Source organism: Mustela lutreola, chromosome 7 (genome assembly GCF_030435805.1).
Source record: "Mustela lutreola isolate mMusLut2 chromosome 7, mMusLut2.pri, whole genome shotgun sequence".
Classification (NCBI taxonomy): Eukaryota; Metazoa; Chordata; class Mammalia; order Carnivora; family Mustelidae; genus Mustela; species Mustela lutreola.
Genome location: NC_081296.1, coordinates 139,917,467 through 139,935,116, shown reverse-complemented (window position 1 = coordinate 139,935,116; position 17,650 = coordinate 139,917,467). Strand labels below are relative to the sequence as shown.

Below are 17,650 nucleotides of genomic sequence, written 5' to 3'. Positions count from 1 at the left end.
AATTTTCTTTGATTTTGTGAGTTGTCTTTCTTTTTTTGTTTTTCCTTTTTATTAGAGCCCTTTGATGCACACAAGTTTTTAATTTTGATGAAGTCCAATTTATTTTTTTCTTGTGCTTCAGGTGTCCTATCTAAGGAACCATTACTTAATCTGTGATCATGATTTATATCTTTATTTTCTTCTAAGAGTTTTATAGTTTTAGGGGCTCCTGGGTGGCACAGTCAGTTAAGCGTCCAGCTCTTGGTTTCAGCTCGGGTTGTGATCTCAGGGTTGTGGGATCGAGCCCCATGTGGAGCTCTGCACTCAGTGTGGAGTCTCTAAGATACTCTCTTCCTCTCCCTCTATCCCTCCTGCTTGTGCTCACTCTTGATCTTTCTCTCTGCAATAAATCTTTTTTTTAAGATTATAGTTTTAGATACTAGATCCATTAGAGTTCATTTTTATGTATGATGTAAAGTAGGGATCCAAATTCGTTCTTTTGCAGGTGGATAGCCAGTTGTTCCGGCAGTTGAAAATATTCTTCTTTCCCCCACTGAACAGTTTTGGCACCTTTTTTAAAAATCAGTTGGGGGGCACCTGGCTGGCTTAGTCAGTAGAGCATGTAACTCTTAATCTCAGGGATTCGAGTTCAAGCCCATATTTAGTATAGAGCCCACTTAAAGTAAAATTTTTTAAAACAGTTGGCCAGTGATACTGTTGGTTTATTTCAGGGCTCTCAGCTCGACTCCAGTGCGCTGTATTTCTGTCCTTGTGCCACTACCATGTTGTCTTGATTACTGTAGCTTTGTAATACGTTTTGAAATTGGGAAGTGTGAGTCCTCCAACTTTGCTCTTTCCCAGTACTTTTTTTTTTTTTTTTAAACTATTCTGGGCCCCTGGGCTCCTTGCCATTTCCATATGAATTTTAGGATCACCTTGCCCATTTCTCCAAAAATAGCAGTTAGAATTGGAATGGGGGAGGAGAATTAGAATTTTGGTAAGGATTGCATTAAATCTGTAGATCAATTTAGAGGCCATCTTAAGTCTTCTAACATGTTTTTCTTTTATTTAGGTCCTCTTTAATTTCTTTCATATGTTTTATAATTTCTTTTATAGTTTCAATCTATAAGTTACCCACTTACCTTATTATATGTATTCCTGAGCAATTTATTATTTTTGATGTTACTGTAAATAGAATTTTTTTCTTTAATTTCATTTTCAGATTATATCCTGCAACCTTGTTTAACGCACATATCACTCTAATAGTTTTACTGTGGATTCTTTAGGATTTTCCGTATATAAGATCATGCCATCTACAAACAGAAGTAGTTTTAAAAAAAAAGAAATAGTTTTACTTTTTCTTTTTCTGTTTGTCTCTTATTTCTTTTTCTTGACTAATCACCTCTGGCTTGTACAATGTTGAACAGAAATGGTGAGAATAGATATCCTTGGCTTGTTCCTGGCCTTGTGCAGGGGAGGCGAGGGAGGGACATACTTATACTTTTTCACCATTAAGTATGATGTTAGCTTTGGGTTTCTTGTAGATGCCCTTTATCAAGTTGAGAAAGTTACCTTCTATTCCTAATTTTTAATCATGAGAGGCCATTGGATTTTACCCAGTGCTTTTTCTGTATCTATTGAGATAATCACATGGGGTTTTCACCTACATTTATTCTGTTCATGTGCCGTATTACATTGATCTTCCTATGTTGAATCAGCCTTATATTCCTGGGATAAATCCTGCCTGCTCCTCATGTATAATCCTTTTATATGCTTCTGGATTTGGTTTGCTAGCACTTTGTGTGTTTGTGTCATAGGTATATTGAAAAATAGTTTTCTTGTGATGTCTTTGCTTTTGGTAACAGGGTGATACTAGCCTCGTAAAGTGATTGGAAAGTTGTAGTGATTTTTATAATCTTTTGGATTATTTTTTTTAACATCAATTCCCAAAAGAAGGCTTGTACATTTTTAAGTTACTTGATAAGTAGTATTACCCATTCATTTTTTTTTAAGATTTTATTTATTTATTTGACAGAGATTACAAGTAGGCAGAGAGGCAGGCAGAGAGAGATAGGAGGAAGCAGGCTCCCTGCTGAGCAGAGAGCCCGATGCGGGACTCGATCCCAGGACCCTGAGATCATGACCTGAGCCGAAGGCAGCGGCTTAACCCACTGAGCCACCCAGGAGCCCTACCCATTCATTTTCCAAAAAGTTAAATCATGTTTATTTGTTTGAGATTAACATTGTCTTTTCAGAATAATGGTCTCTTATTTTTCTTTGTCCTTCAAGTACTTAAAAGGTTCTCTGAAAGGCAAAGCCAAGCTCAGCCTTTCACAGCACATCTTACTTAATACCTCCCTTAATACCTGCCTGGCAGAGCAGCTCCAAAGGAGCTGGGATTCAGCATATCATCCAGCAAATTGTTAGCACTTCTATTAAGAATAGAGTTTCTCAGGCGCCTGGGTAGTTCCATGGGTTAAGCAACTGCCTTCAGCTCAGGTCATGATTTCGGGTTCCTGGGATTAAGCTCCCCCCGCTCTTTGGGGCGCCTGCTTCTCCCTCTCCTCTGCCTGCTACTCCCCCTGCTTATGCTCTGAGTATGTCAAATAAATAAATAATCTTTTTTAAAAGTTAAAAAATAAATAAAAATTAAAAGAATAGAGTTTATCCACCTCACCACTATTTGGGGCTGGATTAATTTGTTTTACAGGACTATCCTGTGTATTGTACGATGGTTAACATCAGTGGCTTCTTACTCAATGGCAATAGCAGCCACCACCAGCTTCACCCCCCCGCCATGTTATGACAAACAAAAATGTCTCCAGACATTGCCAAACTGTCCCCATTAAGAAACACTGATCTAGCCATGATCCCAGGGTCCTGGGATGGAGCCCCGTGTTGGGCTCTCTGCTCAGCAGGGAGCCTGCTTCCTCCCCCCCCCCTCTGTCTGCCTGCCTCTCTGCCTACTTGTGATCTCTGTCTGTCAAATAAATAAATAAAATCTTTTATTTAAAAAAAAAAACTTTAAAAAAATAAGAAACACTCATCTAAAAACTGACATATACTGGATTTCCTATTACTATCCAGGAAAATCACCTCCAATTCTGGATTCAAAGCCTCATTATATATTTGGCTTTGGATCTACATTTGTCTGAGTCTTTGTCACCATGTGTTGATGACTTTCGTGTGTGTGTGTGTGTGTGTGTGTGTGTGTATGACTTTCAAATCTATATCCTGTTTCCTCTCCGGATTCCCAGAGCTTGTTTACAGTTGCCTGCCTTGGTGTTCTACAGGCATCTTGAGATTGGTTTGTTCAAAACGAGACTGATTCTCTTCTCTCCCCCAATTGCTCTTCGTCCTTAATCTTGGTCTTTCAGGTCAGGACCCTACCAGTCAGTCATGTACTGGTTCTTCACTTCTGTTGTCTCCACCTCTCCCATGAAATTCACCTCCTGACTCTTTCTAAATTCAAGATCCTCACTTCCACAGTGGGCAGGCTCATCTCCTTAACTTCGGAGATCCTTAACTTCTAGCTTAATTTCTCTGCTGCCTGTAAAGTGCCCTTTCCAACATGCATGTCTGATCCTGTCAGAGCCCTCATGGGCTGGCCTTTCCAGCTTCATCCCCCAACGCCTTGTACTTAAGGCTCTGGCCACACAGAACTGCTTGCCAGGCCCCTCACTCTTTCAGCTGCTGTTCAAACTCTGTCTCTCCTCCAGCCCCTCCACTCAAAGAATGACTCTCCTCTTTTGCTACACCTGGAGAGACCTGGGTCTTCACTCACGAGCCACTGCAGGAATTGGTTCATTCACGTCTGTGTTCCTGGTGATCAGCAAGTGTCTTGAGAATGGGGACAACAATTTATCTCTGCCTGCTCCCTAGGGCCCAGTGGGCCCTCTGTAAATCTGTGTTGAATAGCAAATGAAAATGCCTAGAGCAGAAAGGGGTTATTTGGGATTTTATTTTATTTTATTTTATTAAAGGTTTTATTTATTTATTTGACAGAGAGAGGGAACACAAGCAGGGGAGTGGGAGAGGGAGAAGCAGGCTTCCCTCGGAGCAGGGAGCCTGATGCAGGGATTGAACCCAGGACCCCGGGATCATGACCTGAGCCAAAGGTAGACGCTTAACAACTGAGCCACCCAGGTGCCCCTGCCTGGGATTTTAAAGCAGCTGCAGGGTTGTTTTGGTTTGTTTTTTGTTTAGTTCAGGGAACATTGACTGAGAACCAACTAGGTCACGGGTGCTAGGAACAGAAAGAACAAGGCAAGATCTTAGCTTAGAAAATTCACATTACATCTAATATGAGGTGGGAGTACACAGTTTAGTACAGAGTGATAAGGGCAAGCATAATGCATACAGTGGATACTGAGAGTGAACTATGCTGCGTTCGAGGAAGATACTCTCCGCACCCCTGAAATAGGCTTCTTGAAAGTATGAAAAGATATCATTTCATCCCACTGTAACCCTTTCTGTGTTCAGCCAACTTCTCTTTATCATGACTTTTTTAAATGACTTTGGCTTGATCATGCTCATTAAATCAGTTAATGTTGTCAGCCTCTCCTTGTGCTACAGTACCTGACCCAGTGCTTGTGTGAGTTAGTGGTTTAGAAATGTTCCACAATTGGGACGCCTGGGTGGCTCAGTTGGTTAAGCGGCTGCCTTCGGCTCAGGTCATGATCCCGGCGTCCTGGGATCGAGTCCTACATCAGGCTCCTTGCTTGGCAGGGAGCCTGCTTCTCCTTCTCCCTCTGCCTCTGCCTGCCACTCTGTCTGCCTGTGCTTGCTCTCGCTTCTCTCTCTATGACAAATAAATAAATAAAATCTTTGAAAAAAAAAAAAAGAAATGTTCCACAATCAGTGCTCACCACTTATTTCATTGTTTATTATGTCCTTGATTTTGCGCGCCTCTCTGGAGGATAATGGTGCAGACGTGCCATGCTCCTGCCTCCTCTCCTGAAGCCTTTGACTTCCCGTTACATGTGTTCTTCACTGTAGTCCTGCATTATTTCATAGTTAAAGCAAAATGCAGTCGTATGTACAGAATGTGCAATCTAGAGGAATTTTTATCTTTTGATAGAGTTGCTAATGGTAATCTTTAGGTCAGTATGTCTTCTTCTTCTTATCAGTTTTCTTAACACTGGGCCTATTTCCCTTCCTCTGCATAGTGCCTCTTAGCTTGTAACTTAACTAGTTAATAAATACAGTTTTATTCTTTAAAATAAAGGTTAAGGTAATTGATCCTTAGGGAGACCCATGCATGTGGTGTCCAAGAGCTATGAACATGGGTTGCTTAGGAAAATGAATAAAGCTACTATACGATTGGACAGGGGTGAGGGCGGCAGTGGTGTTTATAGAGGAGGGAATTATGGATAGGTAAAAGAGCAGACAGGGAACTAGGGAGAAATGGGCTCTGAACGTGCTAAGTCTCTTGTCACTGTGGAAGTAAGAGGTGGCAGTGGAAGTCGATACCCAGGAGAGATTCTAGGGGTTGGAGATAAACTTGTGTTGGCAGATGAGACGGAATAAGTATGAAAAGAAGAGGATCTAGGATAGAACAGTAGAAAACAGACAAAGGGCAGGTGACCCAAGAGAAGCCAGAAAAGGATGAGTTTGACAAGTAAGAGGAAAACCAAGAGAAAAATATTCCAGAAGCCAAAGGAAGAATGAAGCTTGGTGCTATCACGTGATTTAGGAATAAGGGCTAAAGAGAGACCACTGACTTTGGCAGGCAGGGGGATCATTGGTTAAATATGTCACAAGGCTTTTAGCAGATAGGCAAGGAAGGAGGCGTGATGCAGTGGGTTGAGGAGTGACTGGGAGACCAGCTGTGGGATGTGTGCACACAGACCACGTGCGCAGGATAGCCTCCTTTTGGGTCAGAGTTGGAACACATACAAATAATAAGGCTGGGGAAATTGGTTAAACGATTGTCTGAACAAGTGTTCGCACTTGAACAAGTGTCTGCAGGGTCTGAGAAGGAATGAGAGGTGGGCTGGGTTTGCCAGGAAAAGGCAAGGACACGTGTTTCTCCAAGACAAGAGGGCAGCCCCCCTTGGAAATATTAAAGGCAGATGTTTGTGGAAGGGAGGGGAGAGAAGCTGGGAGTGTTTGTACCTGGCAGCCTCTCTGTTCTCTGTGAGGTCGGGAGCTAGGCTAGCAAGGAAGGAGAACTGGAAGAAAGTGGAAGGGTTGTTAGGGCAGAGATAACAGCCTGAGCTGTCGGGAGTGACTCAGACTAGGAATAATTAAAGTAGTTTAAGACCTCAGAGGATGAAAATAAGACCTTTATCATGGCTCCCCCCTGAGCGCGGCTACACGCTCTGCTTCAGCAGCGCTTGCTCCTTCTGGCGCAGGACTGGAGAGCATCAGGGGCCAGCAGTCCGGGCTGTGGAGCGGCCCCATGGGGGAGGCCGACTGACCGAAGCAAGCACACTGAGGACTCCGTTACAGAATTCGCAGAATGTTTGGGTAAGCACCGACCAGCAGTCCGGACCTGTCGTGCTCTGCTGAGAGCAGGCATTCCACACTCAGATGGAGAAGCTGGGAAATAAAAGCAAATAGTTTTCTAATCTGTTCTTTGGTTTCATTCAGCCTTAAAGACTTTTTTTTTTCTGATTTTGTTACGGGATTTGAATGTGGTTTTAAAGTATATTCAGTAAAAAATAAATAGAAGCACATTCAGTAAAATGGCCTCAACTCTCTCCTGTGAGTTGGGGGGGAGGGGAGAATCAGGTGTTGGGAAGGCATGGAGCTCACAGCAGCTGGGCCAGGTACCACAGAACTCTTCATGTGATCCCCAATGTTGAAACTTGGCAGTTAAGTGACAGATTCAGGCTCCACTAGTTAAGACTTGAAAAAGCCTCCTGAAATTTATGGCAATATCAGTAAGAAGTGTTTTTACCTCATTCCTTCTTCAAAAAAAAAAAAATATATATATATATATGCATGTTCACATCCGTCCCTTTGACAGCTTGCATACAGGAAGCTAAAACCTTTATAAAGCATGTCGAGAAGTCCTACACACTGGCCCTTGTTTAACCGTGTTCACAGTTTCCTTGCTCAGTGCTGGAATTGTGTAGGAGAAAGTGTTCACTGTCAACTGTTCTCTGTGAATAGGGATGTGTGTGGATTGAAAGAAAAATTATATGCTCTGGTGTCATCTGGTAAAGAAAAGAAAGAAGAATAACCTGCGTGCTCGTGCCAGCCTCAACCGCCACCTAAAGTAATTGCAAGACCCTGTCATCACCTCACACAGTGACCAAAAGAACCAGAGGTCGGCAGATTGGCAGGCCAGGTGTCAGCTGTGAGGTAAGAACCGCAGCTGGAGAAGTGGCTCCCGAAGCTTGGTTCTTCATCGCTGTCTGTGCCTGGAGGCAGCCCTTACAGGCGAGGCTTGGTGTGGCAGCTCTGGTGAGAAGCCAGGTTGGGCCATTGCCTTGCCTAGCTCCCAGCATGAAGGAGCTGTCGAGAAGCAAACAGGAAATCATGTGCACGCGCGTGTGCATGCCCACACGTTTGTATGCAGACTTGACATGTTTGTATGTGGACTTGCTTGTTTTTCTCTTTCAGGAGTAGAAATGCATAAAAACAGCTGGCAGAATAGAAGACGTAGGAGAAGGAGTCATCAGCAGAACCCTTGGTTCAGACAACAGGGTTCTGATGAGAGGCAAGTGCTGCTGCTTGGGGCCACTTGAGCTCTGTGGTGGCCTCAGATGCTTGGGAGTCACCAGGGTTGTCACCGCAATGCAGGGTCTGAGGGTGGGGGGGGCTCTGTTGCAAGTCAACCTGCCTGTCGCTCTTGGAGGAGTGAGGAGATAGGGCCTCACTTTTCCTTCTTCTCAGAGCAACGACCTCTGGCCAGAGCGTTAGCTAGAGGCTTAGAAGCAGACAGTATCAGATAGGACTGGAGAGCTGTTTTTCTACTTTGCAGAGTAGAAATACTTTCTCTCTCTCTTCCTTTTTTCCCAGCCAATGAAAATACCTTTCTGGAGACCTAATTTCATTAATTCAGCCTAATCCTTAGAAAGGTTAAATATATATAATATTGAGCTTAATAAACACAAAAAGATATACAGAATAGTACAGTGAACGTCACGTACCTAGTACCAGCTTAGAAAGTAAAACCTAGTCTATGCTGAGTTGAAGTCCCCAGTGCAAACATTTTCCATTCTCAATTTACTGTTACTATGGCCAGAAGTCCTGCTGGCCCTGAACTATGGAGAGGTGTCCTCGCCTGGTGTGGGCGGGTTGTCCTGTGCTGGGACTAGATTGTATTTCCTTAGTGCAGAAGTCTCTGCACCAGAAGAGGCCTGCATGCCAATTTTAAAACTTTTCCACACTTCAGACCTGCTCCGAAAATCGACAGATTTCTAGCAACAGGGTCAGATGGTGACAAAGACCAAGATGCTTCTCTAGAACAGATGAACCTGAACAGTAACAAAAACCATCCAAATGTCATGGAAAGAATCAGGGCCAAGGAATCGGGAGGTCCAGATTTCACATTCTGCCTTCTCCTGTGTGAATTTGGGCAAATTACTTAGTCACTTTGAGTCACTTTTGTACAAAAGAGATGTAACACGAGGTTTGCAATACTGAATGGAAAACCTCTGATGGGCTGCTTGGCTCTGAGTAGCCCCTTCGTACATGGTGGGCCTCATTAGGTGCAGGATAAATCTATTACTCTAAGCCAGAGTCACAATATTGACCCATATTGTAGAACAATCAGGACAGTGCCCAGTGTTTGTATGTTTTGTAAAGAGAACCATGGATATTTTTGGGGCCTTCCCACAAGAGTACAATGTGTAGCAAAATGTGACCTGGGCAAGAAGAGAGTCTCAACTCAGCCTTGGCAGAGTCATGTGGAAACACGCTGGGCAGCCGCCTTCCAGACTCTGTGTGGAAAGAATGGAGGAGTCGTCCTTGGACTAGAAATGTAGACATTTGTCGTGAGGAAGCTTAGTCCTTCCTCCTCTTGCTGCCTGGTCACACATGAGCTGCCTCAGAAAGCTCCGAGCCATTAAAAAAAAGGGAGAACAAATAATTTTCTCTGAAACTGCATAGTTAGTATTTACAGACAAAAGAGAAAGTTCTTTCAGTCCTTCAGCCTCGATACTCAATTTGTACTCCTTTGGGGGATGGGGAGGAAGTTCTTGATTTTTAAACAGATTTTGTCAGGATTCTAAAATTAGATGTTTTTCTCTGTCATTATATCCTTCAACCTGTAATTGCCACAGAAACTGCTTGTAGCTTTGCAAATCAAGTGCTTAAACATGGCTGTATCCGAGTATTACCTGAGCAAATCACCTCCGTGCCCTGAACCCCAGTTTCTCCATCTATAAGGTGATATGGCCAAGTAAAATTTGAACCCTTTGTACTACTAAATCCAGTAAAGAATAAACTGCACCTGGCCTTTTAGCTGCTGTTGAATTGACAAATGAGCCCAGCTGATAATATTCTTATTGGCAAAGATTATTCCTCTTTTCATCTGGAAATTTCTGAAAGACTTCAGAAAATGCTCAAGTGAGGAGAAAGGGACTTTAACGTGACACACATCCTCTTAAGGGTGAGGAACCAAAACTTTGCTTGTCCTAACTTTAGTGTATTTGTAGTAGGTAAACTCCTTTAAGGAGAAGGGAGAGGTGAGGGCTCTCCAGGTAATCAGAAGGGTCAGAGGGCTGGAGTGAGGGCCATGGAACAGCCCGAACTGACCCCTGCAGGACCCCCCAGTCAGAGAATGACAGACTCAAGCCCTTCACTGCGAGTTACTATGACTGTGTGTTGACAGGGGCAGCTTAGTGGCACAGCAAAGCTCACAGGATTCTGGCCACGTCGGCGATGACGAGGCCCCATCGACCTCATCTGGCGCAGCAGGGAGTTCTTCCGTGCCAGGTGAGGCCGTCTGTTGGACAGTGGACCTGCTGTGGACCTGCCTGTGGGGAAAGATGAAATCTTGTCCTGCCCCATCATCTGGTCACGTCTGCTTGGGCTGCCCTTCTTAGCCCTGTGTGTCTTTGCTTGCGTGTGGGGACACTCCATGGGTGTCACCAGCCCTTTCCTGGCTCGGGGGAAATTCTGGAGCACATTGAAACGCTAACTAAACATCCTGGCTGCGTTAGGAACGGGGCAGAAAGGGAGCTGAGGCCGATGGCTCCCTGCATGGGCACAGGAGGGTGACTGGCTGCATTAGCCTACCTGCTGCCCCTCAGAACAGATGGACATCTGTGAGGGGTGGTGTGGACAGGCCTCTGGGTTCTTTTGTAGGTGGGTCCATGTCGTGTTCTAAGTTGAAGTGGATTTCCTCTCTTTTGACTTAAGATCTGCCAGGGTATTACTTTGACCCTGAAAAGAAACGCTATTTCCGCTTGCTCCCTGGCCATAACAACTGCAACCCCCTCACAAAGGAGGGCATCCGGCAAAAGGAGATGGAAAGCAAAAGGCTGCAGCTGCTGGAGGAAGAAGACAAGCAGAAAAAGGTGGGCTCCGCACTCCTGCTGGCCGCCCTGTCCCCTCCACTGCTGACGGGAGGTGCCAGTGAGACGCCCCTATAACACAGCATGGGGCTCTTTGTGGCATTAAGCTCCCCCCATAGGAATCCGATGAAGAGAGTGAGAACAGGCAGGAAATCTCCCGCTACTCCTTTTCTTACCTGCAAAGTTCCATCCGTGAGCCTCCCATCCTATCCTTCCCCAGAGGAATCGGGAAGTGGCATGACACAGTTCCAGTAACTGTGTATCTTTAATAGAAAACCCAGGTGTGTGGTTTGGATATGAGGATTTCCTGCATCCCTTCTGGGGATTAGATGCCAAGAACTTCCTGTGGTTTATGGGAGCCCCGGGGTCACCAGGTCGAACGGAAAGCTTGGTGAAGACCTGAGCGAGCAGGACCATTCTTGTGCTCCCTAGCGGGGGGGCCTTGTGTCCTCACCTGGCTCCGCAGGTAAATTGATGGAGAGCTTAGATGTGGACACCAGGCCAGCTTTCCAGCTCAACGTGTGCTTTCTTGTGACGGACTTTTCCTCTTGCCCAGGAGAGGAGTCTGTCAGATCTCTATACATATAATTTCTGCCAACTTAGTACACCAGCTTCTTTATTAGATCCTATGAAACTAAAAGCATTCTCCATTATCCTATAACCTAAAACTTCATTGAATCTGGTTTTGTTTTGTTTTGTTCTGTTTTGTTTTTTAGAAAATAGCCAGGATGGGTTTTAATGCATCATCATTGCTACAGAAAAGCAAGCTGGGTTTTCTCAATGTCACCAGTTACTGCCGGTAAGACAAAGCCTCATTAAGCTTTTTACCTCTTCCTGTTTCTTATATCCATGGTCCAAGAAGCCAATGGGGATAGAACCACTCTGAGGAGTCCTCACAGTTGGGGGCAAAGTGGAGGTGGGGAGGAGCACAGCCTGCCTTCTGCCAAAACCAGCCCTGAGAAAATCATTTTCCTATAGAACAAGGGGAGAAGCTCCTGCAGGAGGCCAAGGAGAGAGAAGGGATCTAGGCAGAGAAACTCAGCAGAAATTTCTCAAGACGTTTCTTCTGTGTTACTTGAAATCCTTTTCAGTGCAGTGAAGCTCCTAGAACTTCATTCCCATGAGATTTCTGCCTCCTCCCCTTCCCATGAGTTGTCATCTAAAATACAGCAATGAAAGGGATGTATGCGTACTAAACCTCATATACTTGTGATGTTTGATATTCTGACTAAAACTCTGTGAGCTGGGTTGGTACTTGCCCATTTTCAGAAGAGACTGAGGCTCAGAGCGGAACGACTGGCTCAAGGTAAGGCTAGAAAGGACGGGATCCGTCTGATCCGGTGCCTGAGCTCCTCGGCCCTGCGTTCTGCGGCCTCCTGTGCACGGGCCAGTAACAGAACATCGGAGGGGGGCACAGCACTTCTGTTGGAGCAGGGCCCCCTTCAGGGAAGGCCAGCCCCACCAGGGTAGATGGGGCAGACCTCTCCCGTATCTCCTTCCTGAGAAGGAAAAGAGTTAAGGTCTAGTTAGATCTCTCTTCACCTTAAAACCTGCTTTGTTCTCAAGTGGGGTACGGCCTTGATGTGGAGAGGGAGCTGGGCGCCCTAGTCTAGTTCTTTCTTTGACCCTGTAGAGGAGCCACCCATTTCTTGGCCTTAGTTTTCCTCCGAGTTCTGTGACTGAGATGATTTGGGATCCTGCTCAGCTCCGCGGCTGACACTTACTTGGGAGGAGAGGCTGACGGGGGCGGGGTGCGGGGAGGTCTCCAGGATGGGCGCCAGGGCGGAGCCTCTGAGTCGGCTTCACGGGTGTCTGGGTCCAGTGGCCGTGCCCTCCCCGCCCCTCTTTCCCTCTGCAGTTTAGCTCATGAGCTGCGAGTGAGCTGCATGCAGAGGAAAAAGGTCCAGATTCAGAGCTCGGATCCCTCCGCTTTGGCAAGCGACCGATTTAACCTCATACTGGTGAGTGGGAGGGAGCTCCCTGTGGGTGCCAGGGGTATAGCTTTTATCCCCTGACCCTGAGTGGCCTAACCTTGGCTTTCATGAGGCCTAGTTGTGAGACGGCCAGTGCCACGAGAGCAGGGGGCGTCCCATTGGCGTCACTGTTCTGACGTGTGCCCGCTGGCAGGTGCTGAGCCGGCAGGACCGGCCGTGCTGACCAGGCTCGCCCTGACTCCAGCTCTGTTATTCAGTCTGACAGCCGGGGCCCAGCACACATCTAAAACTATCACAGAGTAGTTTTCCCTTGGGTGTGTTGGGTACAGACAGAAAGGTATGCAGTGGGCCAGGGGCTTCTAATTCTTCCTGTACTGGGGCGTCATCCCGCCACCCTGAAGCTCCAGCATCCTTCGGTAGCAGCCGTGCGCCGCTCCCTTGCTCGTTGACTCCTACCCGGGTGGCACCGCTGGGCCTGTGCGTCCAACACACCTTTATCACATCATTTACACGGAGCAGAGTCTTCTCTGCATTAGGTTAGACTGGGGCTAATCTAGCCAAAGCTAAATAAAGCCAGAGCCAACTGCTTGAACCCAGCGTTCAGAAAAATGTCAGCAGAAGACCCCGGGATCCCTGGAGTTAGACTAGAAGCTTGAGGCTACAGGAGATCATGGCTTCCTAGCAAGCCCTGTCCTTCCTGGAGGCCGGGGGAAGACTCAGGAGAATGAAAGAAGGATGGAAAAATGGAGAGCCTCAGCCTGCTGGACAGGACTGGAATCTGAAATCATGGAGCTGACCCTTGAGGTCTTGCCCCAGAAGACATCAACAGGAGAATACATCCGGGGTATTCTAGGACTCCCATTCTCTCCTGTGGCTTTACTCCCCCAAGGATCTAGGGGTACGATTTGACCTGAATCAGTAGAGTACTTGCTTGCGGTACATACTCGGGAGCCGCTTCCCTGGGTCTCTTCGGTAAAACTGGGTGTGTATGCACGTGCTGCTTAGTATGGCCCCCGTCCCCAGTCCTCATGCTCCGTCTCACAATGACTCCCACGGACGTGGAGATCTCCCCAGTCATCCGGAGTTAGAGGTGGTTGGCTAGCTGTGTGGACTAGAATTTTGGGAAGGGTGCTTTGCCACCCAGAGATCAGTTCTTCCATTCTGATTCTAGTCACTGTAATGATTCTTCAGGAAATGTGGTTTCTGAGTAAACTTGCAAAGTGAATACATTTTCACCAGCATCCAAACCCATGTTATGTGTGTATATTATATTTAAATATATATATAAAACACATAATTATAGAATGTTTTTGTTTTGAAGTAATTATTAACCACATTTTTTAAAATTGTATTTGTTTATTTGACAGAGAGAGGACACAGTGAGGGAGGGAGCACAAGCAGTGGGAGTGGGAGAGGGAGAAGCAGGCTTCCTGCTGAGCAGGGATCCTGATGCCGGGCTCGAACCCAGGACTCTGGGATCATTACCTGAGGTGAAGGCAGATGCTTAACAACTGAGCCACCAGACGCCCCAACCACATTTTTTTTTTTTAAGATTTTTTTTTTATTTATTTGACAAAGATCACAAGTAGGCAGAGGTGGAGGGGGAGCAGGCTCCCTGCTGAGCAGAGAGCCCAACATGGGGCTCGATCCCAGGACCCTGAGATCATGACCTGAGCCAAAGGCAGAGGCTTTAACTACTAAGCCACCCAGGTGCCCCATCCAGCCACATTTTTTATATGAGAAAAAAACTTAAATCCCAATGTAGTGTTTTTTATTGTAATTTTTTTTCAGTGCAGTAGGCTTGCTTCCTTTTTTGTTGTTGTTGTTTTTTCTTTTACTCAGTGGGGAGAAAAGTGCCTGTGTAATAGGAATCCAATTTTGTATTCTCCTTTCACCCCCTTCACAGGGGTATAACTAGCATTTTCCACATTGTGTGTGGCCTTTGCGATGGCTGCATGTCACCATGTGGCCCATCTAAACAGCTTACCTGGGTGGACACTGGGACTCTTCGAAACGCAGTTCTGAGAGGAGCCGCTGTACGGACCTCAGACTCCCTGACTCCGCCCCCTCACTGCCCTTATCCGTGTTCCTGACTGTGAGACCGCATCGCTGTCCGCCTTGCCCGGGCACGGCTGGGCTGAGTAGGGACAAGGTGGGTTACCCCCATGCTCCATACCCCCTCGTGGGTGGGAGCGCTCACCAGGTGAAAATGCACAGAGCATGGGATCCTAGAAAGAGGGGCAGATAGATCGCCTTGGGCAGCTCGCCTGGGCTCAGCCAGGGAGGTGACCTGTAGTCTCTTTTCCCTCCAGGCGGATACCAACAGTGACCGGCTCTTCACAGTGAATGATGTCAAAGTCGGAGGCTCCAAGTATGGCATCATCAGCCTGCGAGGTCTGAAGACCCCCTCGCTCAAGGTGCATATGCACGAAAACCTGTACTTCACCAACCGGAAGGTACGTGGCCTTTCCCATCAATTAGCCTTGCAGCTCCCTTTGCACTTTGGATCAAAGGGCCCTGCTTTAGTTGGCCCAATTCAGAGGAGAGGAGAGAACTTTATGAAGAAGGTGGGGCTTGAGTACCTATTTTCCCAAGGGAAAAGGGAGTCCGAGATCTTGAGAACCCATAGGGGAAGAAAGGGGCCTCAGGAGTTTCTTTTCTTGGAAGAGAAGTAACTGTCAGTACTTGGGAGAAGGTGTGAAAATTCTTTAGGCTTGGAAAGGTTTCTTTAACTGGTGGTGCAGACCTTCCCTCTGGGAGGATCGCAGTAGCCCGAAGGAGCCCTTGCCCAGCACGGAGTTCCTGGGCTGCGGGCGGAGGGGGCCTGAGTGGACAGTCTTGGGTGCATCCGTCACTCAGCCAGTCTGTGGCCTACACAGAGGTTATGGAAATAAAAAGAGATTACATAAATACAATACAGCACAGCTTGCCATTGAGGGAGCAACCTTTAAATTCCACTGGGGCGATGAGTGAATGTGTAAGAAGCGGTGACATTCTGTCCATTTGGGACCTGAGCCACAGCATGGACACAGGTCGAACCTGGTCTCTGGGGGAAGGGAAGATGCAGTTCGCCTCTCGGTTAGGTTGGTTCCCTCCTATTGCAGGGACTCCGTCCCCAGACCACAGGGTATGCCACAGGTCTCACTGTGAGGTCCATGCTGATGACCAAGGACCAAAGTCTGAGGGTAACTTCCTCCCTGTTGCCCTCAAGGCCCTACATGGTGGAGCAGGGGACTTGCCTGTCCTGGTGACTGTTCCAGCCCCCTTAAAAGAAGTGAGACCTGAAGAAAGCAGTCCCGTGTCGGTATCCCCAGTAGTTACTCAGTAGGAAAGCATCTGTCTGTCTCCGTGAGTTGGCTGTGTGCTTCCTCCCCAGGTGAACTCTGTGTGCTGGGCCTCGCTGAATCACCTGGATTCCCACATTCTGTATCTTTTGGCAGACGAAGAGGTTTGGTGGACAACCCATGCCGCTATGTAGAGCCGGGCATCTGTGGGGTGTGTGAGGTGGCATCATCGTGGCCAGAGGTCTACTCTGTTTTGTATGCACATCTCACCCGTTAGGAAAGAATAGTGCAGCTCGGTAGAGAACAAGGCTTGCCGTGTGTGGAGCGCAGACAAGTAGCAGAGTTCCCAGGGTGACACTAATGTCACTGTGTGCCAGACACTGTTAGGAACAGTAAAGCCTTGGACAGGAACCCCACATGCTCCTGAGGTGAAGCAGGACGAGCTCAGAGCTATAGCAGTTTGAGCGTGGGCCGGGCCTCTTCTTGGGAGAAGGGGAGGGCGGGCATCAGTAAAGGGGAAAGGGGAATTCTGCAGCATTGGACGGAAGTGTGTGGGCTCAGTGCCTAGGGTTCCTACCAGAGACCACCTTCTTTCATTTTTTTTTATTTTATGTATTTATTTTTGGGGTGTGGGGGGGGCCCGTGAGCAGGAGATGGAGAGACAAAGGCAGAAGGAGAAGCAACTCCTAGCTGAGCAGGGAGCCCAATGCAGGGCTTGATCCCAGGACCCCAGGATCACAACCTGAGCTGAAGGGAGACACTTAACTGACTGGGCCCCCCTGGTGCCTCCAGAGACAGCCGCCTTTAGAGCACTCTTCACTCTAGTCTGCCCTCTCAGGGAACAGTCAGGGCTCTTTTACTAAGAGCACAGGAGCACAGTGTCAGGCTGGCTAGACCCATCCTCTGGTGTCCCTGGGGGCTGTTGATGATGGACAGAACAGCTGTCTGTCCCGTGCTTCTGGGAGTAATTCGGTTTGAGCCATGAGTCTTGTCCTTGGTTCAGTTTTATAACCAGTGAGTTCTTAAAACCCTGACCACTCACTGTACCTAACACATACTTCAAGAGTCATCACGGGGCTAACATCAGTTAACATCGGTGAATGCACTTAGCACAGTGCTTGGCATATCTTGGTCCTCCTTACATAATGGCTGAATCGGAACCTGTTGGGGTTATTTTAATTTGTTCCACGACATACTATTTTTAAAAGATCGGGTTATAAATTTTACGTAAGATAAACACAAAACTGTGTGTTCTGTAAATTGAAAACTTTATGTGGCTTTCATTTGGTAGGATTCTGTGGGGGATAGGACCACCTGTCACTGATGCTCTTACCAGATGACGGAAGAGACCAGATCTTAAAGGAGAGAAAACAACCTCGCTCTCATTTCTGATCTTAAAACAGGAAGACGTTTTCCCAGGTTTCTCTCCTTACACTAAGGAGAGATTAAAAGCCCGTATAATTGAGTTTAAAGAGCATGGTCTGTGGTAGCTTCGTTAGCCGCTTGCCCTCTGGTGGTCACTTCAGGTAATCTTTTCTTTGTACCTGCTGCCTCTGCTGAAGGCCATGGAACTTTCTCCCTTTACCAAAACGGCACGTTGTTGAGCCTGGTCCTCTGCATTTCCCCCCCATGGGGAGCAGTTAGACTGAGACTGCCCTCCCTGGGCTCTTGGATACCTGCGGCCTCTGAAAGGACCGGATCTGATACTGGCCCCATGAGTACCACATGAAGTTTAAGAGTAAACTTCATCCTAGGAACTAAAAGTGCATCTAGGTAGGGACTCCCTCCCCACATGCTCGCCCTCTAAAGCCAGAAGCAAAAGAGGTTTCTTCAGGAAGGCCTTGGGCTGCCCAGCCGCGGGGTTATCATTTTCAGCTTCGGCATCTCTCTGACCAGAAATGCGTAACACGGGGCCTGCCGCCTAAGGCAGCGTGATATGCACACGTCACAGTTCAGACAACCGGACTCGTTGCCTGATTGC

The 17,650-nt window shown here is 47.1% G+C and overlaps 1 protein-coding gene across 7 annotated transcripts in view; it reads left to right on the top strand.

The window, feature by feature from the left end:
- DCAF4 (DDB1 and CUL4 associated factor 4) overlaps positions 1-17,650 on the top strand; it is a 29,541-nt gene that overhangs the window by 4,542 nt on the left and 7,349 nt on the right. For 2 of the 7 annotated variants that reach the window (XM_059182908.1, XM_059182909.1), the window contains 9 exons: positions 6,336-6,450; positions 7,099-7,290; positions 7,552-7,648; positions 9,767-9,870; positions 10,297-10,454; positions 11,168-11,250; positions 12,310-12,412; positions 14,698-14,841; positions 15,762-15,811. In XM_059182908.1, the coding sequence (XP_059038891.1) occupies positions 7,560-7,648; positions 9,767-9,870; positions 10,297-10,454; positions 11,168-11,250; positions 12,310-12,412; positions 14,698-14,841; positions 15,762-15,811 (731 nt within the window). In that variant the 5' untranslated portion in view covers positions 6,336-6,450; positions 7,099-7,290; positions 7,552-7,559. The other 5 variants (XM_059182912.1, XM_059182910.1, XM_059182911.1 and 2 more) reach the window with 5 other exon arrangements.